Below are 26,771 nucleotides of genomic sequence, written 5' to 3' on the forward strand. Positions count from 1 at the left end.
ATCTTTGGATTCCGGATGGTTTTTTCGGACTAGATTTCTCACTCACTCAAACACCAGCTTCTTGAGCTGTTTAGGTGTCTTAAAAAGAACACCTGATAGCCTCGAGCCATCCTGAAGACCGCGGCCCCCCTCAGAGGTCGTGGATAGCTGCAGAAGGAATCAGCAGGACCAGCTCCACACTCGGCGAACGGGGTTTTGTAGTCAGGGATCGACGGCAAGGGGAATGAAGGGCCTCACCTGGGTGACTCAGTGGCTCAGGATGGAGAAAACCATTAGAGCAAAACCCAGCGTCCCTGAAATCACGCGTGGCTTTTCCAGTTGGAGCGCCCGGTGAGGGCAGGCCCCGGGGTTCCCTCCCTGAGGGCTGGCCCTCCAGCCCTCCTCCCAGGCCTCACCTGGTCCAGCGTTGTCCCCTCATCCCAGCTCAGCCATGCTCCTTTGTGTCCGGTGGGTCTGTGAAGTGGGGACGGTTCAGGACCTGGAACCCTTTTTCCTGCTCCTCCAGGAGGTGGCACAGGCCACTCTGGGACCCCCTTCAGGGGTAAGCAGGCATCCCTCTCTGCGAAGGGGCTCCTCTAATTTTCCTCTCCCAAATGCCACCTCCTCCAGCGCTGAACGTCCAAGCCACAGCCAAAAACCAAAGAGTCTTCTTGAAAATAGTATTGAAGGATCTCTCATTACTTTAGGGGCTGTATGTTTGGCCAGGTGGAAGCTTTGTAGAACTTTAACTCTTAAGGCAGTGCTCTGTACATACAGTTGATTTAAATATTTTGAGGAGCGGTCGTCATCTGAAGCTCCGGGCTGGGGCTGGGGCTGGAGCTCAGAGGGGAGATGAGCCTGCAGAGAGCAGGGGGGTCCCGAGAGATCGAGGAGGTGGGACGTGTCATCTCTGAGGCGCGTGGCAGGGCAGAGGGACACCGGGTCTGGTCCCGCTGGAGGACAGTCACCACCCTCACATCCAGAGCTTTCCTCGCGGCCCATTCAGACTCCAGCTGGCCTTCCCTGCAGGATGAAGACAAAATGAGTCTTCAGATCACCTTTCACTTCTGCAAAAGAAAGTTAGCAACCTGACAACAAAAACCAAAACAGACAAGCCCCCACGTTGGTCCCGATGAGGCTGCTGCTGCCTTTATTACGCATTTTAATCATCCTTCACTCTCGGAGCGATGATGGATCGACGCGGGCGTGGCAGGGCAGCGGCTCGGGGAGTCATTTCTTTATTCATAAACGGGGCTTCTCCCGCCTCGGAGACAGTGAACGATGCTGTGCTGTAAACAGCCAGTGGAGGAAAAGGGTCATGAATTAAACCGATGCCACGTCCAGTCTGTGTTTTATTGATAGTTTTCATTTCCCGCCGTATTATATCATGTGGAAGCCTGTTCTCGACATGCTGGCCCGTGTTGCGGAGGGCAGCCGAGGGTGTTCACTCATCTTGACTGATGTCGTTGACGCCGATGCCCAGCGACTGTGCAATCAGCGGGAGGGCTGGGTGTCCAGGGATTCCTCTGGGCTGTGGAGGAGGCTGGACCCCAGCGGCTGCGGAGTGCAGAAGGCCTCCTCCCTGGGAACGTGAGGGACCCGGTGGCAGAGGGGGCTGCCGAGGCCGGGCGGGGGGGTGTGCCACCCTGGGAGTCGGCTGGCTGCGGGGTGGACCCAGCTCTGACACTCCCTGGCCTCCCCGGGCCTTGGTTTTCTCACCTGGAAATGAACAGCACACCTGGAAGCCGCCCCGCATCCCACCTGGCACGTGGTCATGGGTCACATTTATTGAGCACGTGCTGTGTGCCAGCTCTGCAAGACTATTCAAGCTATCGATCTAGTCTCCCCTGAACCCCTTGAGGGGCCAGGCAGGAGCCGTGTCTGGTCTCTTGTCTCCAGAGCTGAGCGCACGTGGGCCTTCAGCAAGCGCTTGTTGGCCGGATCTTCCGTTCACCAAAGTAGCGCATCCCCAAGACTTTGCATTCGGTCCGATTCAGATGTTAGTGCTCGTTTTCCCCGTCGCTTCATGGTGGCTGCAGACTTTCTGTTTCAGCCCCAGCGGCTTTTAGTTCCTGGCTCCTTCAGTAGCCGCACAGACAGTTCACATCCTCAGAAGCCGACTGGTCCTTTTCCCTTTCCTCCCGCGGAGCCCCGGCCTCCAGGGCGGTAGGAACGTTGTTTGGAAAACAGTCCAGGCAGAGCCGTGGAAGGCTTTGTGCCGGAAAACGCCCCTCTGGCAAGGGGAGCAGATCAATGTGTGGGTTCCAGCGCAGCCCTCCCAGCGGGAGCTTTCTAAGCAAATGGAAACCATGACCAGAATTCTCAAGCAACCTGTGAAAAGGCCGCTTTATTTGGAAACCGAAACAACTCTCGAATTCTGAACGTCCGAGTGGCTCCCAGGCTCCTGGGAGAATCAGACGTGCCCTAAATAACAAATAGCTCCCTGGCCGGACAGCGGGCGGGGACCTCGAGGGGCACGTGATGTGTGCGCGCCTGTGTGTGTGCCCGCGCATGTGTGTGATCTTTTTCTTTCTTTTTTAACAAAGATGCTGGGGATTGAACCCAGGGCCTCGTGCATGCTGAGCACGTGCGGTACCTCTGAGCTAGACCCTCCCCCCGACGCATAGGATCTTGCCTTTCAGAGCTGGGGGCGGGGCTGAGGAGGCGGGGCTGCCGTTCTTCTCATTTTAAGCAAACCTCTGAGAACAGTTGTGAATACTTGTTAAAGGGGCTTAAAGTGGGTTCAGAGTCGGGCACGTTTCTGGAAGGGCTCCCTTGTGTTTCCTTCAGGTTCCTGGTAATCTTCCCACAGTCAGTCCCTCAGCCAGTCAGTGAATGGGTGTCGGGCATCATTTGAGCCACAGGCGTGGGCAGCAGGCGTGGGCTCTGGGGATGCAGATGGTGAAGGTGAACTTGACACAGGTGCGCAGAGCGTCAGGTGGTGGGTGCCCATTCTCAGGTGCTGCATCCACCTCGCCCTGGGCACCTGTGGCCTAGTGGGCTGGTCAGGAGGCTACTGGTCTTTGTTATCACCTGCGGGCGTGATGGGGGAAGGCAGCCTTGGGTGTCAGTGCCACGAGGCTCGGCTCACGCTGTCTCCCCTGCAGGGGAGGACCGCCTTGGAAGACGAGTCGTCACGTTCAGCTGCTGCCGGATGCCCCCCTCTCATGAGCTCAACCACAGGCGGCTGCTGGAGTAAGTCCCGTCCCCTGCCCCCTCCACGCACCCCCACCGCCTTGTGCACACATCCCCTCTGTAGGCTACCCCCCCCCCGTGTAAATGCCTCTCTGACTCTCAGCACCAAGTGGATGTTCGGGGTCAAAGGCTAACATGCACAGACTGACGGGCAGGTCCCCAGGTGGATGTCACGTCAACTGCCAGGTCACCAGTCCACCCCTGGGCCTGGAGCCCACAACTCGAAGTGAACAAAGGCACAGTTGGGTCCCAGAAGCACCTGGAAGCTTTGGGCTGGTTGTTCCGTGAGGCTCCCCCTGACCCAGGTGTCTGCTCTGGCTTGTTAAAGAATCTTCCAGTAGCTGCTGAAGATATAATGGCGATGGCAAAATCTTTGCTGGGAACTGGGGCCCAGAGTCTTTCTGCCAGAGAGCCAGTTCTGCTGTCTCGAGCTGGGATCGGCTGTGGAGTTCTCGAGGGGAGCCCGCGTGCCAGGCAGCGGGTTCCCCCGGACGGCAAGCCGGCCCTCCCAGGAGGTGCTGGCCTCCCTGAGGAGCCAGGCCAGTCTGCCGCCCACTCTGTGTAGACAGGGCACGTGGGGAGGGAGGGGTGCCCAAGCCCAGAGCACTGGTACCCTGTGGTCCTCCGAGATCAAACACATTCCCTTGCCAGATTATTCCTTTTGTGGCATCAAGTAATCTGTGACCTGTGGGTCAGCTCTCACCAAGGGTACCACTGCTGGGCCAGGAGTGAGTTCAGGATGTGTTTTCTTGGAAAGACAGAAAGCAGGTTGGTGGTTGGGGGTGAGGGCCAGGGGAAGGAGGAAAGCCTGCTTACTGGGCTTTTTTTGGGGGCAGTGAGAATGCTTTAGAGCTGGCTGAGGTCATGCTTGCACAGCATTGTGAATGGACTGAATGTCACTGAATTGTTCACTTTAAGATGGTTAATGTCACACATTTCACCTCAATCCAAAAAAATGTACCTCTGACAACAGTCGGTATGTTGTGCTCTTCTGCCCTGCCTCAGAAACCATCATTACCGGATGGAGGTGTTAAGCATGGCCACCATGAACAGTTGTGTAGGTTGTCTACTGCACAAGGGCACCAGCAGGTGCTCCCCTCACCCAGTGCTGGCAGGCGTCTACCTGGAGGAAGAGGCGCCTTTTTCTCACTTGCTTAGAAGTGCTCTGTGGGCTTCTCGGCCTTGATAAGATACGCCCTAATACCTAGTCTTTTCCGTGGCTTTTCAGGAAAAATCAACACCATGTACATTATCCTCCATCACTCCATCCCAGTGGGTGGCTTTCCTGTGGCCAGATGTGTGCTCCTATTTTGAAACAGGGGAAGAAATAAGTCCGAGCCTTTGAAGCTCAACCAGTGATTTAGCTAATGACTTCCTGTGCTGAGCAGGCGTGCAGATGTGCTGAGGCACTGAAAGGAACTTGACATGTTATGGAAGGAGCCGGGGCACGCTGGGCTGGGGAAAATGTGCCCGCTTTCACTGCAAGTGTCCGCTGTGGACACGTGAGCTGGCAAGGACAGCTTCCTGATTTCTCCTTTCTTAAGAAAGTTGAGAAATGCAAGAGTGACCATCCTTACAGGAATGAGAGGGCATTCTCGGGCTGAGGGACTCTCTGCGGGAAGTCAGAGATCTCCACCTGGTCCTGTCAGTGAGGGCAACTCGAGGCAGCATGGTATCTGTGAATTATGCCCGAGGGCTTGGTCCCGAGGATCTGGGGGACAGTGCACTGGAGAGTGTCTGGGCGTTGGCGTTGCTTCCGTGGCTGCTGAGCCCAAACCATGTACCACGTGAGGTCAGACTTGCATCGTTTTTATATCAGAGCAGATGGCGGGTGGGGGCCTGTGGCTTTCTGGGGGCAGGACAGTGTGGGTCAGAAAGTGGACTCCGGAGCCAGGCTGCTGCATTCAGATCCTGTCTCGGCCCCTTACCCGTTCTCCTCTGCCAGCCTCTGTTGACTCCTCTGTAAAATGGGCATATTGGTGCCTGCCTCAAAGGGTCGTTGTGAGATTTAAACGAGCAAATCCATGTAAGGGCCTGCAGTTCATGTGGTCAGTGCTTTGGGCAGAGGGCACTCTGATGTTTAGTATCACACAAGCAGAGGAGAAGCTGCCATCCTTTGGGGCAAGGAAAAGACCCCCTGCGGTATTCCGGCCGTGCGGGGCAGCTGCATGCCTGCAGGCGGCGGGGACTACCTGGGTTTTTGCCTCAAGTGGTTCTGGGGACGCTTATCCACCTGAGAACCGGCCTGCACGGTGGACCCCCGGGCTCCAGCGGGCTGCGTTCACACAGCTCACAGTGAGGGCCGCTGTGTTCAGAGACGCTGGGTCTGAGCTCCTGGAGTGCCTGGCTGGGTTAACTTCTAGGTAACAAATGACTCTGGCAGCCTGACATGTGAGAGCTCGGCCCGACGGCTGGGTGTCAGGGGCCCCGCCAGCGTGGTGGCGGGCTCAGGGATGGGCCTTCTGCAGCTCGTCTACCGGCGGCCGCACGAGGCCGTTCTGAGTGGGCCACATGGGTGTGTCCAGGAGGGAGGGATCCGTGATCTCGGGACTTGTAAAGCTTGTGCTGGGGGTGTGGTCAGATGACTGAAGCAGAGCAGAGCCAGGGTTGTGCTTTACAGTAAAAAGAAAAGGTGCTGAGAGCTATTTATTCTGGGCGGAAGGAGTTGCTTGCTTCTGGAGATGCAGCAGAGCAGCAGGGAGTCGAGGTGGAGGGGCCGAGCGAGTCCCGGGGCTGCGTCCCAGTTCATCCTCTTTGTTGGTTTCCTATGGCTCTTATAACAAATTACCGAAAACTAGGTGATATAAAACGATGAATTTATTCTCTTCCGGTCCTGGGGGACAGAAGCCTGAAAGCGTGGTGTTGACAGGGCCCCCTATCCCCCAGAAGTTGCTCCCCGTCCAGGAGAGAATCCCTCTTGCCTCTTCAAGCTTTTGGGGGCTGTCGGCAACCTTTCACCTGCCCGGAGCCGGTGGCTGTGTCACTCTCTGCTCTGCCTCCGTCTCCACAGGGCTGTCTCCCCGCTCTAGCTTTCTCTCTTATGTCCGTCTTATCCGGATACAGTATTGCATGTAGCGCCCTCCTGGATAAACTCCTCCTCTCGAGGTCATTGTCTTAATCACTTTCACTGAGACCTTTTTCCATGTAAGGCCGCATTCATGGGTACGGGGATTTGACATGGATGTCTTTGGGGGACCATTTTCAGGCTACCCCCTCCACTTACTGGCTGTGTGACCTTGGGTAAGTTACTTAACATGTCTGAGCCTCAGTCGTCATCTAAGAAACGAGGACCAGGCCCCCAGCCTGTGGATTCTTAGTGTTGTCCTGGACGTGTCCCCACTGGGTGCCTATAGCTTCTGTTACGGGGAGAGCACATTTGGTTTCAATGATGAGGAGCGGGAGACTGAGCCCTGTGCTTTGCGCCAAGGTATCTGAAGTACACGCTGGACCAGTACGTGGAGAGTGATTACACCATCGTCTACTTCCACTACGGGCTGAACAGCCAGAACAAGCCATCCCTGGGCTGGTTCCAGAGCGCCTACAAGGAATTCGACAGGAGGTGCGTGCCCTCCAGCCTTCGAGGGGGGAGCCTCAGGGTGCAGGAGGCTCGGGTGACAGGAGGGGTCACGCGTCTGCAGTAGGGGAGGACGGGATGCCAGGGGAAGTTGGGGTGTTAGGGGCGCCTCCCTTCAGGGCCGGGGCCTCTGCCCAGCGCTGTCACAGGGGGCAGGGTGGGCACACATACTCTGAAAGGGCCGGACAGTCAGGATGCTGGCTTTGTGGGCCACCATGTCTCTGTCGCAACCTCTCAACTCTGCTGGAAAGTCTGGAAGTGGCCGTGGGTAACAAACAGGCAGGACTATTTATTTATGGACATGGAAACGTGAATTTCATGTCATTTTCACATATCACAAACTATTATTCTTTTCATTTTTTTCAACCATTAAAAGCGTAGAGCCATTCTCAGCTTGCGGGCTGTACAAAGCAGGCGACAGGCCAGACTCGTACCCGAGAGCACCGACTCTGGTCTAGTGAGTTGCTGGCAAGGAAACGTAACCATCCCCCCGCTGCCCTCCACCTGCAGCGCGCTTCAGTCTGCAGGGGGCTTTCTGGTGTCTCGTGTCGAAGAGGTGGGCACAGGTGTTACAGACAGGGACACACGGGCCCCAGAGGACGGGTGTCTCCCTCTAGGTCCCTCAGCTGGCACGTGGCAGGGCTGGGACCCCAGCTGAGACCCACGTTCTGCACTGTTTGGGGACTGCCAGGGGCTAGTGGACTTTTTCCTGCCGTGTCTTGCGTAACAGTGGGCTTCGCAGTGCACGCGGCTCACAGACGGCGCTGCTGGGCGTTAATGTTGAAATCCGGGACTCCTCCGGGTTTTCCTTCTTCCAGGTCCTTTCAAACCTATAATGAAATCTCCCTAACAGATGTTTGAGTCGGTGGGACGGTGGCAGGCAGTGCCTGATTTCTCAAAGCCCTCCCTCCCGACTGCCTCTTGGGCCCTGCTGCCATTGTCAAGAGAAGCTAATTTAGAGGGATTTCTCGATTTCCTGCCCTGGGTCTTGGGGAAAGTTTTGTTGCTACGTTTTGCAGTCATTTATCTGGCACCATATGTACCGGTCAATGCAGGGGAGTCAGAGGCGACCAGGCCTTAGCTCTGGCCTTCCCCCATGAAGCCTTCCTGGATTGGCCCAGGAGAATCAGCAGTCCCTCCCCTGCAGCTTCACTGTCCCTGAGCCAATGATGCACCTGCAAAGTGTGCATTTGTGGCCAGGTCTTCCCCCTGCACCTGGCTGCACCCCCTGATCCATCTCTGCATCCCTTGCCTATCAGAAAGGGTCTGCATGTGACAGGCTCTCATAAATGTTGGGTGGGAGGAGGGAGGAAGGAGGTGGGCTAGCACTAAATACCAACCTTCCAACTGGGGCAGTCAGAGAGGCTGCATGGAGGAGGCAGCCTCTGAGTGGCTCCTGGAGTGATGGGCAGGCTGTTGCTAGGCGGCAGACACAAGAAAGGATGGTGGGCTGAGGCTCCGTGGGTAGGAGGGCTAGACTGGTGAGCTCACATAGGAACCATGGAGGGAGGCAGCAAAGGGTAGGGAGCGTGCTAAGGGTGCCAAGCTTTGTCTAGGAGGCAGTGGGGAGCCATGCAAGGTTCTTGAGGAGAAGCAAATGACATGTTCAGAGTAACCCTTTTCAGAAGCTCAGGCTGACAGCACAAGGATGTGTGTTTATACCTTTGTCTTGAACTGAAAAAGATAAATTGTCAAATGAGAGGAAGTTAACTTGTTCTGTGTCTCATACTCCCCTCAAAGGTGGACTGTGGGTAGGGATAGGGTTACAGAGCTAGGTTTGATGGAAGCCAAAATGAGGGAAAGCCTAGGCTTCAAAACCAGCCAACAGTGGACTGTCTGCTATCAGATAGTGAGTTCCCCACCACTGGAGGTATGTAAGTGGATCTCCAGATCTAATTAGATGAGATTTATACACAAGGATTTTCCATCCGCCATCACTGCACCCCAGTGGGTTTCCTGGGTTCTTTTCTGTTGTCTCTGCTATTGACTTCTCGTCTTCCAGACTATTCTGCCAGGTTACTCCTTTAAGGAAGAACCATTCACACAGGAGTGTCCGTGACCCTCTTCCAGCAGTACTCACCTCTGCCAAGAAGCTCCTGCCATGGGGGCACCTAACGGAAGCCACCTTCCAGTAGGGATGGACTTCATGGCAGCTGTGTTCTGGGTCCTTGGACCACCTGAAAGTCACCGTAGCCTCCCTGTTCCGAATGGCAAGCCTGTCTTTTTGTAATTAATTAGTATTCCTTTGGGAGACACTTGGCGATTCTATAAATACCCTGTTCCTCATGGGAGTTGTGTGGGCTAGCTTTGGCCTCTGTTGCCGTTTCTCGGCTTGATTATTACTAAAATGGGTGCCAAACAGTGACTGGGATTCCTGGTTGGCCCTTTACTGTAAGAAAGAGCCTTCTCTTCTGGTTTATTTATGTCAGTATGGACTTGTGATTTCCCATTTTATTTGGTGGGTTAAAATCCATGACTGTATTTATCTTGATGCTCAAATTGTTCGAATTTGGCCAAGCGGGCTTAAGCCTAGCTCTGTGTCCCTCAGACACGCCCCGTCCCTCTGAGCACTTCCGTTACTTTCTAGCACCAGGAGATGCTCTGCCCAGCCTGGGAATTGCCGTTCCTCTTAGTGGAGGGTGCTCCTAAGGCCCTGGAAGCAATGTGCTAGTTGCTCTTGGGGTGTTACGGCTCCTAGGCCAGTCGGTAGACAGTTGGGGGGGTGCGTGTGTGTGTACATAAGCACGCACACACATCAACCTCGGTCTCACATTCACACTTACCTATTCCTACTGGTACCCATACGTTCACACCGACATCTACACCAGTTCCAGCCCTACCCCACGATTGTTCTAGTTTTCTCACTTTCTCTGTTTGTAATGTCTCTTCTCTGACAGTGACAGACTGGCTTCTGCTGCCCCTGCTTGTCCGACTTGCCACGTGTCTGACGACCCTGTGTGGCCGCCTCTCACTACCTGAGGCTCCATTACCGCTCGGGCTGCCCTGCCCCCACCCAGCACCTTCCGGCTTGCACACTTGGCTGCAAACCTTGGGTCTCCTCTCATGCCTCTGGCTCCGGTGCTGTCCCCACCCTGCCTGGGCTCAGACACCTCCCTCGGGCTGTCGTCGCTCCTGTCCCCACCCCGCCCAGGCCGGCTTAGTCGCTGACTCCAGGAGGCGGGTGGTTGGGGAGATTGATTTATAACATTTGCAGATTTCTGTGGTGACACTCCTGCCACTGTGGCCAGTGTTCCCCCTGGACACAGGCCTGGGAGGAAATGGGCGGCTGTCACCTCTGTGTCCGTTCCACCCCTCAGATGCAGCAGGCAGAACAGCACAGGGATGCCAGCCTTCCGGGCTCAGCCCAGTGGCTTTGGACTGAATTACTCAGGAAGGACGGGGGGCAGCAAGCTGAGAAGTGCCTTGTTTACGTGGGCGCCTCGTGCTGCGGGTGGCTGTGCTGAGGCTCGGCTGTCCCTGCTACGTGAGCACACAGCTAAGTCCCCCACCCGGGGCCGACTCCCAGCAGAGGTGGGGCTGTTGCCAAGTTGCTGTCCAATGTGTGTCCCCAGCCTCGGCCCCAGAGTGAGCACCTGTCAGTGGGGGCTCTGATCTTGCAAACTGTGAAGTGCGGCGTGTACACTGGCGGTGGTGGCCATGGAGTCCTGACAGTCTCCTACTTTTGGTTCAGTGTCCTTAAATTGGCCAGAAAACGGAAGGTTCTGAGACTTGTCGTCGAGGCCCCGGCTCTGCGGTCTGCAGCTTAGAGCGTGTGTCTGCGTCTCGTGCTCTGAAGCCGTCTCCCCTCCCTCCACAGGCACAGGAAGAACCTGAAGGCCCTGTACGTCGTGCACCCCACCAACTTCATCAGAGTCCTGTGGAACATCCTCAGACCCCTCATCAGGTGCGGGGCGCGCTCTGCCCGGATGTCCCTGGGTGGGACAGCCTTCACCGTCCGGGCGCCAGGGAGGCCTGACCCTGGGGTCCCCGCCCAGCCCGGGGTCGTGAACAGGCGTGCCGGCTCTCGACCGCGGCGAGGTTTGCTCCTGGTGTTTTAAATCCCTCCTTGGCCTGAGCACCCATCTTGTGCTCTCGGGTCCCGAGACCACCGCCGAGTTTAATGGCTCCCCACGAGGACTCCCCGAACCCAGGAAAGCTGTTATACTCGCAGGTACGGTCTCTGCAGAGAAGGAGCCAGGTGGGGTCTGGAAAAGGCCTGTAGGGGGAGAACAGGCAGATGACGCCAAGCCGCCCGCTGTCCGCCCCGGGGGATTCACAGGCCACCCCCGGTCTCCCAGCCACGACGTGTGGCCCCAGCAGCGTGTCGCACCCAGGGAAACTCGCGCGAGCCTGGTGTCCAGTCACCTAGACAGGCCAGTCCGAGGCCCCCGCCGTGAACCACGTGGTTGGCGTCTCGTTCCTCTGTGTTGCCGCTTAACCAGGACCAGCATGCTGGGGCCACGGCTGACAGAGACAGAAAGCCGGTGCCGGCTCCCCGCTGCCCGGGAGGGCAGTTCAGATGTTCCTCTGCTTATTGGTGCCATCGTTCACCTTGGGGAAGCCCTGAGGGTTCTGGAAACCTCTAAAGTCCTTCTTGGAAGAACACCCCCCAGCTCCTGCTGTGGGCGGCATGGCCGCCCGGGTGACAGGGTGGTTCTGGAGCCGGACCTCCTGGCTTGACTGGGCTGCCCTGAACATCTGTCACCCTCGGCAATAGACGCCACATGCCACCCCTCTGCCTCGGTGTCCTTGTGGCTGACAACGCTGCTTCAGTCATTCTGCCGCTGTACCAAGAACTGACTCAATACACGTGCAGTGTTTTGAGCAGGGCCTGCCCAGCGCTAGCAAACACTCACTATTAGCTGCTAGGGTTGTTTAAACTTTTTTTTAATTATCCTTTTATGATTAATTAATTAATTACAATACATGGGGTACTTTATATGCAAGGCGCCCCCAAACAATTCTATGAAGTCAGCTATATTTCCTTATTCCAAAGGAGAGGAGGCTGATGCTCAGAGAGGTTAAGGAGCTTGCCTGAGGTCACACAGCAAGTCAGGGCTTGGCTGGGATTCCAACTCAAGCCTGTCTGGTCCTGCCCCTTATCCTGCCTCAGGCAGGAACATAAGCAGGTACCATGAGCGGTCTGCAGAGATCAGGCCTGGGGCCCTAAAACTCCCCAGCCTGATGGCTATCACCTGGCTGGCTGCCCACCTGAACCCGGGAGTCCTCAGCTGACAGTGGAGGACATGGACAAGAACAGGGGCTCTCCACTGCCCACGTGCTGCCTGACTCCGACCCTCTGGAGGTGAGGCCTGGCGATGCCACCACTCACCCGCGCTGGGGTCCCCTGGATGGGCTGCCAAGAGGCCCTTTCCTGGGTGTGATAGGCAGGGAGGGCCCTGTTTGCTCTGCAGAGCCTGCCATCCAGCAAATGCCTGGCTGGCTGGAGGGCAGGCAGAAACTCAGAGAGAAAGTTGAAGGGGGCTCCTGCATGACAGGAGTTGGCACAAGGGACCTGTGTCCTTGCAGACAAATCACGGGAGGCCCCCACAGTGCAAGTGGCCAGGGGTCCGGGCACCCTGTCTGACTCCCCCTCATCCACTAGGGGGAGCCGGTGCACGCGGCTCCGCCTCCCGTGGGCTCCGGGCTCTCGCCAGGTCAGTGATAAAACAGCTCGGTTTCAGTTACACAAGGTGAAGAGGTTTTAGAGACCTGCAGGACCGCGGAGAGCCTGCAGTGAACAATACGGTATCGTGCTCTTGAAAACTCGTTAAGAGGGTACCCCTCATGTTAAGTTAAAAAGAAAAAAAAAGCAAAGGGCCACAGGGAAACCTGTAGGAGCATGGTTATACTTGCTACCTGATTGTGGTGCTGGTGTCCCAGTGTATACATACGTCCAAACTCATCGAGCTTGGACGATTTCACGATCGAATTGTGAAATGCATCAAATTGTGTGTATATCAGTCAGACTTCAACAAAGCTGGAAACCACGGAGCCGTCAGGTGGTGATCATTCACTAGGTGCTGACGTGGGCCCGGCGTTTAACTTCTGTGCCTCCTGGTCGCCCCACTTTGCAGCTGGGGAAACTGAGGCTCGTTAATGACGATAGTCATGGACTGTGATGTCTGCCAGGTGTCAGACAGCGGACTGGTTTAAGTAGCCTCCTATTTACGCAGGAGAACTGACCCCATTCGGGGGGAGGGCAGGGGTCCTGAAAGGTGGGCGAGTGGATTCCGCCAGGACTTACCTGCGTCATGCCTGCTCCATGGTGGACCCCTGGGGGGACCCAGGGTGTCTTGTTCGGTCCCTGCAGTAACGCGGAATTGGATGTGGTCACCACCCTCGCCGAGAGGGGGACTGGGGGGTTCAAATGTGCAACCAGCAGCGACCCCAGAGGCCACAGGCCCCACGAGCCCCTCTCCGTGCCCCTCTCTGCCCCGGCGGCGCAGGGCTCCCCGGCTCCCGCTCTCCTCCATCTGTGCAAATTCACCGCAATTCAAACTGGAGGCACATATTTATTTTTATGCAGATGAGACTCTCCGGAGTATTTGGTGCATCCGAGATCTTATGAAAGCGAACATCTGCAGACGTGCGCTGCCTCTGTTACATCCTGGCTTTAGGTTGTGTCAGCATTTACATTTTCTTAATATGAAAAATGCCAGCATCTCTGTTCTTCCAGGGCTCCCGCTGCCAGCCCCCTCCCCGGCCCCCGGCCTCTCTCTCGCCACCTTATCGGGGTTTTTTTTTTCTCTTTTTTTTTTTTTGTTTTCATTCTCTTGCTTCTGCTTTTTCAGTCACAAGTTTGGGAAAAAAGTCACCTATTTCAACTATCTGAGTGAGCTCCGTGAACACCTCAAAGACGACCAGCTGATCGTCCCCCCGGAGGTGCTGCGGTGAGACCCTGTCCCGGGAGGTGGGGACTGGGCCCCCGGGCTTCCGCAGCCTCCGTCCCATCCTGTGAACACTGAAGGCTTAATTTCCAAATGTGTGCCCGGCCAGATCTGGTTGTGAAATCTGCAGCCTCAACAAAGATTCGCAGTAAAAGATGCTAACTGCTGACGCAGGGAGACGAGGCTGCGGATGGCTGTGTACACGGAGGCGATGCTTTCCTCACCCACCGTTGCAGAACTGATTAAAAAAAATAAGCCACGACGGGGAATGCTGTTTGCTGCCTTAGAGTTGACCGCTTTTGCTTTTGAGCAGAAAATTAGGGGGATTTCTAATTCTAGGGAATGTGGATAATGCTGTGTACAGAATGGAATGTTCTCCAGCACATCGCAGGTGCTCTGGAGAGCAGCCCACCTGGTGCTTCTGGCTGAAAGCCTGTCTAACGTGTCTGCTACTTTGTTTTATATGGCAGTGGTCCACCACCCGCCCCGCCCCCAGCGACAGTCTCTCAGGTAGGGTCAGGCGGGCTGAGAGGGCCCAGAGGGCCGTGTGGTCGGCCCTGGCCCCCTACTGTCAGCTCCGGGCAAAGCCGGATCTCTGAGCCCTCCCTGAGTGCCCTCCGCCCTTTGCATCTCCCTCTCTGGGGGGGCTTCTTTGAAGGAGCAGGGCCCCTGCTAAGCTGCATGCGGGTGAATCCACAGCCCTGCAGGAGGAGTGACAGTGTTTCGCTCCCTCTGGGTGCCAAGTCACAGCCAGGTTCTGGGGATATCAAGCTGTGTTAGGGAGTGTGTCTGCCCACAGGACACTTGCAGGTAGTGGGGCCACAAGTCAGTGACAGTAGGAGCTGAAAGAGGCACTGAACCCAGCTGGGGAGGGGACTAGTGAGGAGGGATATCAGGAAAGGCTTCCAGGAGGAGGTGACTCCTGAAGTGAGTTTCAGAGGGACAATTGGCTAGATCGAGAGGCCAGGGAAGGATGTTTCTAGCAGAGGGAAGCCGTTGTGTAGACACGTGGGTGAAATATTGGCCAGGGGTTGGCAGGAGAGACTGGATGCTGGATAGAGGTTGGATTACCCTTGCTGGCTTCTGTGTGAACACCCCATGGCTACGGGGATCTCGAGGGTGCATGTGTCTGTGTGTGCACATGCGAGACAGCAGTATGACACACAGGCCTGGAAGATGAGACCCTCAGGTCTCCTGCAGACATTTGTCGGACATCTGGCCCCAGACAGCCCCTGGAGGTGGCCCTTGGTGGCCCGAGGCTTCTCCCTGCACGGTGACATGGTGACAGCTGTACTTCTGTTGTGTCCCCAGGCACGACGAGGAGCTTCGGAACCTGCACACAGGCAGGCTGCCCCCTCCCACCAAGACGCCGCCGCCGCGGCCCCCTCTGCCCACCCAGCAGTTTGGAGTCAGTCTGAAATAGTAAGTGAGCTGGGACGTGGTCTGCTCTGCTTCCTGGAACCGCGGAGCGCTTCCGCGTGCTGGGAGCTTTTCCCGACCTCTCCTCCAGCAGCCAAGCTTAACCCTGCAGGGAAGCTGAAGTGTGAGCTTGTCACTGAGGCTGGAGTGCCCGTCGCTGCTGTGTGTGTCCATGTGTCTCTGTGCAGAGGACCCAGCAGCGGGTGGGGAGGGCATCAGGGACCTGGGGTCCTCGTCCAGCTTTTGTCACCACTGCTCACTGGCCAGTTCTGGCCCGTGACCCCCAGGCCATGGCCGGGACGCCTCCCACCACCTTCCACGTGAGCTGTGGCCACATGCTTTGCTCTGGCCGAGGAGATAGGAGTGGCCATGGGGTGGGTCACATCCAGGAGGGAGCTTTGGGGGCCAATTCATGGTTTGCCTCTCGTGGTGACAGACACAGCTGGACATGGTGCCCAGCCGGCCTGTGTCCCCGAGTGACTACAGAGTGTCTCCCACTGACACCTACACCGATGGGGAGCACGAGTGACAGGTGAACTTCTGTTGGGCTCAGCTGCCCGTATTTAGGGACCGTTGTTGTTGCAGTGTACCCTCCCCTTCCTGACCGACCTTAGCCTTATTAGCCATTAGCCATGTGACCTTGAACTCACTCCCCCTCTCAGCTTGTTTCCTTATTTCTGCAGTCAGGGAGCTGGATGATGTGATCTTTACTTCTTGTTAAGGCTTCTGGGGCTACCTCTGCAGGCCAGCTTCGTCTCTTTGAAGACATCCCAACGGTACCTCCTCCAAGAAGCCCTCCCTGATGCTCCAGGCGGCCCACAGGGCCCTCCTCCGTGGCAGCCTCGATCTGAGCAGGCTGCCGTGGGGAGTCTCCCCTGCCATCTCCCCTGCCCAGTGGCGAGCTCCTGCCCATCCTCCTCACCTCTTCTTCCAGCATCTGGGATGACGGAAGGTGAAGGGCTTGTTTTAACCACACAACCACCATCGGGCACTTGGGTCTGAGCTGCCTGATGCAGAGGGAAGCCGGGGCCTGGAGGGTCGTGGATCCCGGGGAGCAGTCTGCTCGCTTTCATTTGTTCGTCGTTTCTGGTCAGAACCTTGCATGTGCTCTGCATGTGGTGCCCTGTAGACCTAGGCTGGTTCTTGTAACACTGAAGGATTATGAACCGAGGTGGCTCTGGGAGAGCCCAGGCCAGGAAAGGCGGCGGGAGTGCCACCTTGGGTGTGTCCCAGCAGCTAAAGATGGACTGTCACTTTCTATAACTTTGTGCGGTGGTGGACATGATCTGTACTGTCCACATGTGAGTTTTTGAGCAGTGCAGGTGAGGCACGAAATGTCTAACTTTATTTAGCTTTAACTGCTTTGAACTGAGATGCCCACTGGCTGCCTGGGGGGCCGTGAGGCCCTGGACTGCGGGGTGTGGTGTTTCTTCAGAGAGGCTTTTTGTAAGCGCTTAGTGAGTATAGTGTATGTTCAAATGTGATCTCCCTAAATGTGTCTGGAGGAAAAGTTTACCAAACAGCGCTTCCTTTTCCTTTGTCACTCATTGTAAAAACGTGCTGGCGTGACCCACTTGTGTGGTGTGACTGGGGAACGCGCCTGCAGTGACCCTGGGCCCCTCTGGGGGGCGCTGGCGAGAACGTGGTGCTCAGAGGCGGGTTCTAGGGAGGTTTAGTCGGCAGGGCCTGGATTTTCAAGCACCTGTGACCATTTCCCCAGAGTTTCCGAGGCTCCTGCTGTCGGCCCTGTGTGCTCAGCCCAATATGGGTTCTGTGTGCGGGTGTGACCTGACACACGGGGGTCCAGAGCGGCTATGTCGAAGCCGCTGGCATTTCTGTCATCAATCCCTTAGCCCGAGGACTAGCAGTGCCTCCTGGTTTGCCTTTTCAGAACCACTTCTGTCCCCTTACCATCTAACAAAGCTTAAAAAAGGAAAAAAAAAAAAAAAAGGAAACTCACCCAACTCGTGGACTTCTGAAGCCATCCACCTGAGCACAGCGCAGGGGGCTGTCTGTAATTTAACCCAGCCCTCTGAAGCTCCCCAGGGCACCTTAAGCCTCGTGTTTCGAGCAGGTGCCTTTTGAAAACGGCTGACGCAGCATTTGAACCCCAGAGCTGTCAGCAGATGGGAGGCGCATAGTACAGATGTCTGTTATGAAGGCTTGGTTCACCCCTGTCCCAGGACTGGCTGTAACTGTGCACATCAGTTCCTTGTGTCTTTAGGGAGTGAGGCGTACCAGTGGGCAACCTTTGAAAAACATGCTGCACGTGCCCCTTTGAGAGAGAATCCATGCAATTGCCTCTTTAAATGAATATTTTATGCTGTTTCATTGCGAATGACTATAATAAAATGGCAATAAGCACATTAAATAAAGCACCAAATATGTAATTTGTTTGGACTATGAATGAATGAATGTCATTAAAATTCATAAGCAGATCCTATTCACAAATGTTAATTCACTGAGTGAAGTTCAAAAGCACAGACAGGAAGTTATCACCTTAGAACAAGCTAATTAAGTTAACATATTAAGGGGAAGTCAGAGATTCAAAGAGGCCTTCGCCTGCTTGCCGTCCCCGAAGAGAGACAGGGAAGACGTACGTGTGTGTTTAGTACAGCCCTGTCTGGGCAGCTGTAGGGGGGTGGGAAGAGGGAGGGGCCTCTGTCAGCGGAGGAGGGGCACAGGTCCCAGTCCAGCTCCAGCACTTTCCAGCTTCGGGAAGTCGAGCTTGGCGTGTAACTTCTCACGCCAGTCTCTTTCCCTGTAACTATAGGTGAAACCCTGCCCTCTGCACCCTCCAGGGGCACGGGATCTTAACAGGGTGTGCAGACAATGCGAGCTAGTTCCTGCTGCCCTCAAATTTGTGCTTTGCTCTTATTCACCCTCATAGTCCCCTCCTCCAGGAAGCCTTCCCTGATGGCGCCACACAGATGGGGATTTGTCGAAAAGGCTATTCTTTCCCCCACTGGATTGCCTTGGCACCCTTGTAAAGAACTAATTGACCATGAAAGTAAGCGTTAATTTCTGGGCTCTCATTCTGTTCCATTGATCTGTGTGCTGGTGCCATCAATCTTTATTGCTGGAGCTCGATGGTAGGTTTTGCAGTTGGGAAATGCGACTCTTTCGACTTTGTTCTTTTCCAAGATGATTTCAGCTCTTCTGGGTCCTTGGAATTTCCGTATTCATTTTAGGATCAGCTTGTCAATTCCGCAACAACAACAAAAAAGCAGTGGGGTTTCAGGAGGGACAGTGCTGTCTCTGTAGGCCCACGTGGGAGGTATTGCCATTTTAACAGTGTTGTCTTCCAATTCACGAGCAGGGGATATCTTTCCATTTATTTGAATCTTTTAAATTTCTTTCAGTGATATTTTATAGTTTTCAATGGACCAGTTTTGAACTTTTTTGCTATATTTTTTAAAGTATTTTTTCTTTGTGATGCTATTGTAAATCAAATTGTTTTCTTAATTTCATTTTTTGATTGTTCATTGCTAGTGTATAGCCATACAGTTGATTTTTTATACTGATTTTATATCCTGTGACCTCGCTGAACTCACTTATTAGTTTGAATAGGTTTTTGTGATTTTTTTTTCAGTATTTTCTATATCCAAGGTCATGTCATCTGCAAATGGACATAGTTATTTTTTTCCAACCTGGGTGCCTTTCATTTCCTTTTCTTGTCTGATTGCACTGGCTATGCCCTCCAGTACAATGCTGAATAGAAGTGGTGACGGCGGGGGTGGGGGGTATAGCTTCGTGGTAAAATGCATGCTTAGTAAGTGCAAAGTCCCAAGTTCAATTCTTAGTACCGCCACTAAAATTTTTTTTTAAATTAAGAATAATTAAAAAAAATAAAGTAGTGAGAGTGACGTCCTTGTTTTGTTCTTGATCTTAGAGGAAAGCGTTTCAGTCTTTTACCATTAAGTCTGATGCCAGCTGTGGGTTTTTCATAGACGCCTTTTATCAGGTTGAGGAAAATCCCTCCTGTTCCTGCTTTGTTGAGTGTTGGTTTTTTTTCTTTCATGAAAAGGTGTTGGATTTTGTCATGCTTCCTTTGTTCTGTTGAGATGATCACTTGACTTTGGTCCCTCATTCTATTAATGTGGTTACACTGGTTGCCTTTCATATGTTGAACGAACCTTATACTTCTGGGATATATCACACGTGTTCACAGTATGTAATCTTTTTATATGTGGCTAGATTTGCTCTGCTAACGTTTTGTTGAGGATTTTGTGTCCACGTATAAGAAATATTGATCTGTAGTCTTGTCTTGTGATGTCCTTGTCTGGTTTTGGTGTTACTAGCCTCACAGGAGGAACTGGAAAACGTTCCCTCCTCTTCTATTTTTTGGAAGCGTTTGTGCAGGATTTCTCTGAACATTTGGTAAAGTGCACTAGTGAAGCCATCTGATCTTGAGGTTTTGTTTGAGGCAAGTTTTCTTGATTACTCATTCAGTCTGTTTACTTGCCATTCTATTCAGATTTTTTATTTCTTCTTGAGTCAGTTTTGGTAGTTTGTGTTTCTCTAGCAGTTTATCCGTTTCATCTCAGTGACCTTATTGTTTGGCACTGAGTTGTTCATAGTGCTCCCTTACACTTTTTGATTTCTGTGACGTCACTAGTCAGGGACCCTCTTCATTCCTGATTGCAGTGATTGAATCTCCTCCCTTTTCTTTCTTAGCCTTAGCTAGAGCCGTGTCAATTTCATCTACAGCCTTGTCGATTTCATCGATCTTTTCAAGGAGCCGACCTTTGGTTTTCATGACTTTTCTCTATTATTTTTCTATTCTCTGTTTACTTCACTCTAATCTTTATTGTTTCCTTTCTTCTGCTTGTTTTGGGTTTAATTTGCTCTTCTGTTTCTAGTTTCTTAGGGTGGAAGTTTGGTTGTCGATCTGAGATCTTCCTTCTTTTCAATACAGGCGTTTACAGCTGTAAGTTTCTCTGAGCCCTGCTTCAGATGCGTCCCGTAAGCGCCAGTAGAAGATAAAACCAACAATCTAAGAAAACTTGAGCAACATAATCAAATTAGTCTAACTGACATTTAAAGGACACGCTTCCTAAGAACAGCAAAACATATTCTGCTCAGTTAAAAAGTGACAGAGCAGAATTCCAGCCAGGTGTGTCTGACTTCAGAGCCCTTTTTCCACAATCCAGCACAGTTGCTCAAATATGATGTTTGGGGTAAGAAATTCCAGGAAATAAGGAAAGAGAAAAACAAACATGTTTAGTGGGAGCCCAGAGGTCCGTAGGATGCGTCATGTTGAGTGGCTCTAGATTCAGATCCTGACAGATGGGGGCGAGGGGGGTGCATGTGTGTGTGTGGGGGGGGGCTGGGAAGGCCATTCTTTTATATTTGTACACGTATTTTAAATTGCCTTATGTGAATCTCTGTATCGAATTAGCACAACGAGAGACTAAGTGTTAACAGCCTGTCGGAGGCAACATACTAGGTTTTCATGAAACAGGTTTTTTCATTAATCAGCATCCGATTCAGGCCTCCTGGTTCTGCTTTCATGGCCAGATCTTCTTCTGCCTCTAGGCTTCCCTTTGTATGCTTCCTTCTGCCTGTAATGCACTTCCCTCTTTTGTCCTCTGCAGGCTCCTACTCATCCCTCAAAAACCCAGTTCAGAAGTTTCCCCGTGTAGAGCCCTCCCCAATCCAAGGTCTCCCCGGTAACACGTCATCCCTCTGGTGGAGCCCGCAGACAATGCATTATCATTTTTGTTGTTTCTCTCTCTCTTTTGGCCGCTGGACCACCAGCTTCCTTGGGGCCCAGGCAGCATCTCTCTCTCTCCCTGTGTGTCATCACGGTCCTGTGTTTTCACAGGGGTGTGGAAAGGTCTAGAGCCCTGTGCTGTCATCCCGTCATGCCCAGGGAAAAACTTTCTTTCTTTTCTCTCCTCAGCCTCAAGGATAAAAATCAAGGTGAACTCATCCCCCCTGTGCTGAGGTTCACGGTGACGTACCTGAGAGAGAAAGGTGAGCACTGGCTCCAGCCAGGGGAGGTGAGGGCTGCCAGGTACACCTCCCCTGGGGGCCTCTTCAGGGTCCTGAGTGCCCCACAGGCCAGGGAATTGGAGGAGCTGGAACCTAGGAGGGAGGGTGACCAGGATGGGCAGGGCTCATGCACAGTGTCTCCATCTATGGGCTCTGACCCAGACTGTCTGGGTTTGAATCTTGGCTCTGCTGTGCACTAGCTCTGTGGCCTCAGGCCAGTTACTCACCTTCTCTGGCCCTTGTTTCCTCCTCTGTCCAGTAGGATTAATAACAGTACCTGGTTCACAGGGTTGTTATGGGGACTAAGTGAGGTGATGACTGGGAAGTGCTTTGCACAGCACTGGTTCACAGGACGCCCCCCATAAAAGGGACTCCTTTGCTACAAGAGATAAACTTGGTTTGCAGATGCCACTGCCAGTGAGGCGGGTACACTCAGTGGCTTGGAGAGGGTGAGCCTTGTGGCTCCTCCAAGACTCCCGAGGCCAGAGCTCAGATCCACAGGGAAGGTGTACGGAAGCCACTTTTACCCTAATGGGAGGCAGATTGTTCTCTCGGAGGAGCAGGATGCCAGGGAGGGGTGGCCGGCCACCTGCGGATGTCGGTGCAGGAGCTGCAAGGGGGCTGTGCTCAGACAGGAAGTGGGGATCACCTCCGCTGGGGTCCCTGCTGGTGGTTCCCGGCCTGCCCTGGGAACTGCGAGTTCAGATGTGAAGAGTTGTGTGGAACACCGCTCGGGCTGGCGGAGCTGTGGTTGTCACGGGAGTCTCTGCTTTGATATTTGCTTCTGCTTTGTCGTTTGTAGTACTTCCCGTTCCGTAATGTGTTTCAGGGATAGACGAAAAGATAGTGAGTAAACAGTTTCACAGACACTGAACGGGAGTATTCCTTTTTTTTTATCATATTAATACCTTTCTTTATTAAAAAAATTTTAACAAAGAAACAGCCCATAGTAGGAACTCCGTGTACATTTGCTGAATGAACATGTGAATTAAACATTTACTCACTGGGCAGCCACCCTGGTCCAGGCCCTGAGGTTTCCATGGTGACTGTGGCTCACAGCCTCTGCCTTCCAGGGACTCACAGCCCATCATGTTTGTGTCCGTAAAGCTGTAACTGTCACAACCACAGACTTAGGCAGACAGGGATGAGCCGTTCATAGTGATCAGGGGAACCAGGGTGCTAACACCTGGGTGGGAGGTCACTGTATCGATTTCGGTGCTGCGTAACAAGCGGCCATAAACTTAGGGGTTAAAACAACATGAATTTGTTACGTTCTGGAAGTCAGAAGTCTGGGCACACAGAAGTCGGGTTTTCTGCTCAGGGTCTCACAGGGCTAAACTCAAGGTGTCGGCCAGGCTGTGTTCTTCTCTGGAGGCTCTAGGCAATACTCCACTTCCACGCTCATTCAAATTGGCGACCAAATTCAGTTCTTTGCAGCTACGATGCCTGCTTCCTGGCTGGCTGTCCACCAGCGGCCTCTGTCTGTTCCTAGGGGCCACCTGCTTTCCTTGCTATTGGGCCCCTAGCTGAAGAAATTCCCACACCTCGAATCCCTGCCCGCATGCTTTGAATCTCTGTTGCCAGGAGAACTTGGTCCCTTTTAAGAAGCTCACCTGATTAGGTCAGACCCACCCTAGATAATCTCCACATTCTTGGCCATGGATGTGAATTCCATCTGCAAAGTCCCTTCACTGCAGCATCTAGATTCATGTTTGATTGAATACCTGAGACCCCAGGGTCCAAGGATCTGGGGGCTATCTCTGAATTCTGCCTGCTACAGTCACTCAGCAAAAAACAGAGGGACCAGCCCTCCAGGCAGAGGCAACAACACATACACAGGTAGGAGGGAGCACAGAGCCACCTGGAGGCTGGATGGAGTGGGTAAGGGGAGCTGTGGGACAGGAGAGTGGGGCAGCAGCAGCCAGACCACATGGGTGCTAAGGGTTTATGGGCAGCTCTCCCGAGCTGATGAACGCAGGAGGGGCTCCATCCAGGGGCTGATGAGATTTGGATAGACATGTTCCATTCAGCTTCAGGATGGAAAAGAGATGAGGAAGGAGGGGAGGGGAGAGCAGTGGGTCCAAGGCCCACCGCAGTCCCATAGAACTTGGAAATGTCCTATATCTGCACTGTCCAAGGTGGTAGCCACTGGGCACTTGTGGCAGTCACCAAGTAGAGCATTTTAATATGTGGCTCGTGCTTTGAGTGTGGGTAACTTGAGTTTTCCTTTTATTTAATTTTAATTAATTAAACTGAAATTTAAATCACCATGTGTAGCTGGTGGCCCCCGTGTTGGACAGATTAGCTCCAGGCACTCACGGGAAGAAAGGGAAGCAGCATGTTTGGGGGCTTCCTGGGGGCCGGGCATGTGTCAGGGGTTATCCTTCCTACAGCCCTCAGAGGCAGAGGCTCCATGGACTTACTCTGCAGACAAGGCCGCGGACGCTCAGAGAGGCTAAGCGCTTTCCCTAAGCCCACACAGCTGGCGTGAGGCAGAGTTGGAAGGACCTGGGTTCTGTCTGTCTGAAGTGTCAGTCTCTTCCCCTCTCCCTTTCTGGGGCCCACAGAGGTGGGGAATCACATGGGATTGAGGAGTGTGGACAAGTTTGATTGAAAAGCAGTAAACACAGGGACGGGTGGAGGATAGTGTGGGGAAGAGCCTTTCCTGCTAGCCACAGAGGGAGTCACGAAGTGTTCTAGAAACCTCATGTGCTAGGACCTGTGAGATGCCCCGAGGCTCTCTCTCTGCAGGACTCCGCACCGAGGGCCTGTTCCGGAAATCGGCCAGTGTGCAGACTATCCGCGAAATCCAGCGGCTCTACAACCAAGGTGAGGGGGCCCCCGGGGACGCTGGGCCTCCCGCCCGGCCAGCCCCCAGCCCCTAGAATCGTCCAGGGCGGAGGGAGATGCCCAGGTGAGTCCTGTGCCCGGAGGGGCAGGTGGCCGCACGGTTTCACTTAACTTCCCCGGGTCCTCCTCTCAAGCCAGGCGGACAGTGGTTTGAAGTGTAGGGAACGGTCCTGTGGCACCTGCTCGGGCAGCTGCCCTGCCGGACTGGCTCAGCTCCCTCAGCTGCCCGCGGATAAACCTGCTGGCCAGGAGCCGTGGTGTCACAGCTGGCCCGCCACCAGTGACGTTAATAAAGCAGCTGGCTGCGGACAGGAGGCCTCCCCTCTTCTCCCGAGCACCCTTGTCTTTCCCACAGCCATGCATTCACTCATCAAGCGACAGGGTCAGCCTGTCTCAGCCCCGTGTGCCAGGCACCGGGGACAGTGGAGCCTGGTCTGACCTCAGAGCACCCTCATCCCAGGCAGGACCGAGTCACCTAGCTGAGAATCTGTAGCATGCCCAGCCTCCAGTGGGTGCCCTGGAGAGGCAGGGGAGGGTGGGGCGGCACCGCATTTCCAGGTGCTGTGTCCCAGACACGTGGTCCAGCATAAGTCCCTTCCCCTTTGGAGGTTTAAAGCCATTTTGTGTCAGAGCCTGTCTGAAAGCGGGAATCCCCAGCCCAGAGTCAGATCTCAGACGTGCGATGCCCTGTGTCCAGGGAAGCCCGTGAACTTTGATGACTACGGGGACATCCACATCCCTGCCGTGATCCTGAAGACCTTCCTGCGGGAGCTGCCCCAGCCGCTGCTGACTTTCGAGGCCTATGAGCAGATTCTGGGGATCACCAGTACGTACCTGCTGCAGGTGCCGGCCTGGGGTGGGGCTGCCTGGTCTCCTCCTGTTTCCATCTGGCACTGTGGGCCAGGGGAGGGGCCCACCCCCACCCCCACCCCCACCCCCACCTGGACCCCTGCTGGCCTCAGCCAGGCCGCCGCTGTCCATGGTGGGGGTACATGGGGTAAGGGGTCGTCATCAGGGTGGCAGAGGGCATCCTAGACGGGGCACGTCACCCAGATCAGAGTGCTGCCTCCACCGCCTCGCGGTGCTGCTCCAGAGGAACCCCCACCTCCAGCACCTCCTCATCGTCGTCTGGAAAGGGGGTAACCACCCCCGCCTGCTGTTAAAGACAAAGCTATTTGGGACCCTTGTTAAAGTACAGCGGGACAGCCTCTATTCAGTGGGGGCAGGGGACATTGTGAGAGGTGCAGGACCCCGGCAGTGGGCTGTGTCAGTGGGGAGATAGATACGGCTCAAGTCTGGATCCAACAAGCAAAAGTGGGGACTTACAGCCAAGGAGCAGGTTGGGGAGTGGTCACTGGGTGGAAACATCAGGGGTTGGGGGGGTTCTGGCTAGCCTGACCCAACAGGATTCTTGCCGCAGGCAGGCCTGGTGGTCCAGCATCACCTGGGGTTGTGGGGCCAGGGATGAGGAACCCAGTCAGATATCAGGGGCGATCAGGGTTCTCGTTAAACTGGCTTAGCAGGGTCCTTGGTAAAGTTGGATAACACAGAGACAGACATAGAAGCCCAGAAGTCAGGGCCTTGTTAAAAAAGAACTCAGAGGTGCCTGACTGGACCTTGAGGAGAGAATCTTTGTCACCACGTGTCTCCCCAGGTGGGGGGAGAACGCCAGGGAGACCTGGCCGGAGCTGCAACCACAGTTCATGGTGAAGTGGGTGCTCTGGGGTGGACCGCGTGCACTGCTCACGTTTCAGAGATAACTGGGGCGTACCAGGAGACAACAGAACCAAATACGGTCACTTTCAAATGGGGCGGGACTCCCTCCAGCCCCAGTGTGACCAAAATTGGGTTCACCTCTTGGTGGGTGTCAGGCCAAGACAGACACCAAGCCAAAGGGCAAGAGAAGGACAGATTTTACTATTGCAGCAAGTCAGGACAACCAGGGGTCTTCCCAAAGCTGTGTCTCCTCAAGCAGCAAAACAGGGGACTGTTTAAGCTAAGGGTACGTGCATATTCATGCAGGAGCTAGGGTGGTATATGCATATTCATGAGGGGCTTGAGCAGAGGAGAATGCCGCCTAGAACCGGGGCAGAGGTTACCAGAGCCCACGCTCCAGCCCCACCAGCTGGAGGTCCGCAAAGGTCAGCGCCGTCGTCCCTTAGGTTCTGGTTGACCTGGTGGTTGGGCGCTCGCAGGGGCTTGGATCCTGCCAAACAGCTCAAGGGTGTGCTCCAGGCTCACCTTTACCTTTGAAACAGACCTGGGGTGGGGGCTTGACAACTGATTTATTGCCTCTGATATGGTGAGGTTACCTCCCTGACCTGGTCAGAGCTGCTCTTACATTCTTCGTTCCTTCAAAATCATTAACTGCCGAGGCCTGCTCTTCTGCAGGTGCAGGCCCTGTGGTCAGGCCTGGATCACAGACGGCTTAGGCCAAAAATGGCTTCTCTTATGTCAAGCAAGCCAGGCCTGGTTCTCTTCCTCCGGGGCCCCCTACCCCATCTGCCTACACCAGGCTTCTTGGAGCCCTGCAGTCCTGGACGGAAACTTGGGTTTTATATTAATTCCAGAACAGCTATTTTAGGATATTTTAAAGATAAATCTTGAACTGTTTGCTCCTGATCAGTCTTCTCTGCTTTGCAGTGAAGAATCAGTTTTACCCAAAAGAGGTCTGGCCTCTGAGCTGGCTCCCGGGAGGGAACCTCTAATCCTTGGAATCTCCCAAGTGACAGAAGTTCTTGTTCATGGGGGCCTGATGGTTTATGCTAATGAGGTGACTCAGGATGGGGCTGGCCAATCTGGAAAGACCAACCAGGTGCTGTTAGAGGTGGGGTGTTGAGCCTGACCTCTGGGGAGGACAGGGGATG

General features: G+C 54.3%; 1 protein-coding gene across 2 annotated transcripts in view; it reads left to right on the forward strand.

Annotated features, from left to right (window-relative positions):
* Positions 1-26,771, forward strand: part of ARHGAP8 (Rho GTPase activating protein 8) — a 53,249-nt gene that overhangs the window by 18,310 nt on the left and 8,168 nt on the right. For both annotated transcript variants that reach the window (XM_072973666.1, XM_072973667.1), the window contains exons 4-11: positions 3,087-3,174; positions 6,602-6,733; positions 10,566-10,652; positions 13,543-13,641; positions 14,950-15,060; positions 20,963-21,036; positions 23,806-23,883; positions 24,602-24,730. In XM_072973666.1, coding sequence (XP_072829767.1) covers positions 3,087-3,174; positions 6,602-6,733; positions 10,566-10,652; positions 13,543-13,641; positions 14,950-15,060; positions 20,963-21,036; positions 23,806-23,883; positions 24,602-24,730 — 798 coding nt within the window. The remainder of the gene's footprint in view (positions 1-3,086; positions 3,175-6,601; positions 6,734-10,565; positions 10,653-13,542; positions 13,642-14,949; positions 15,061-20,962; positions 21,037-23,805; positions 23,884-24,601; positions 24,731-26,771) is intronic.

The sequence above is a fragment of the Vicugna pacos genome, chromosome 12 (assembly GCF_048564905.1).
Source record: "Vicugna pacos chromosome 12, VicPac4, whole genome shotgun sequence".
Classification (NCBI taxonomy): Eukaryota; Metazoa; Chordata; class Mammalia; order Artiodactyla; family Camelidae; genus Vicugna; species Vicugna pacos.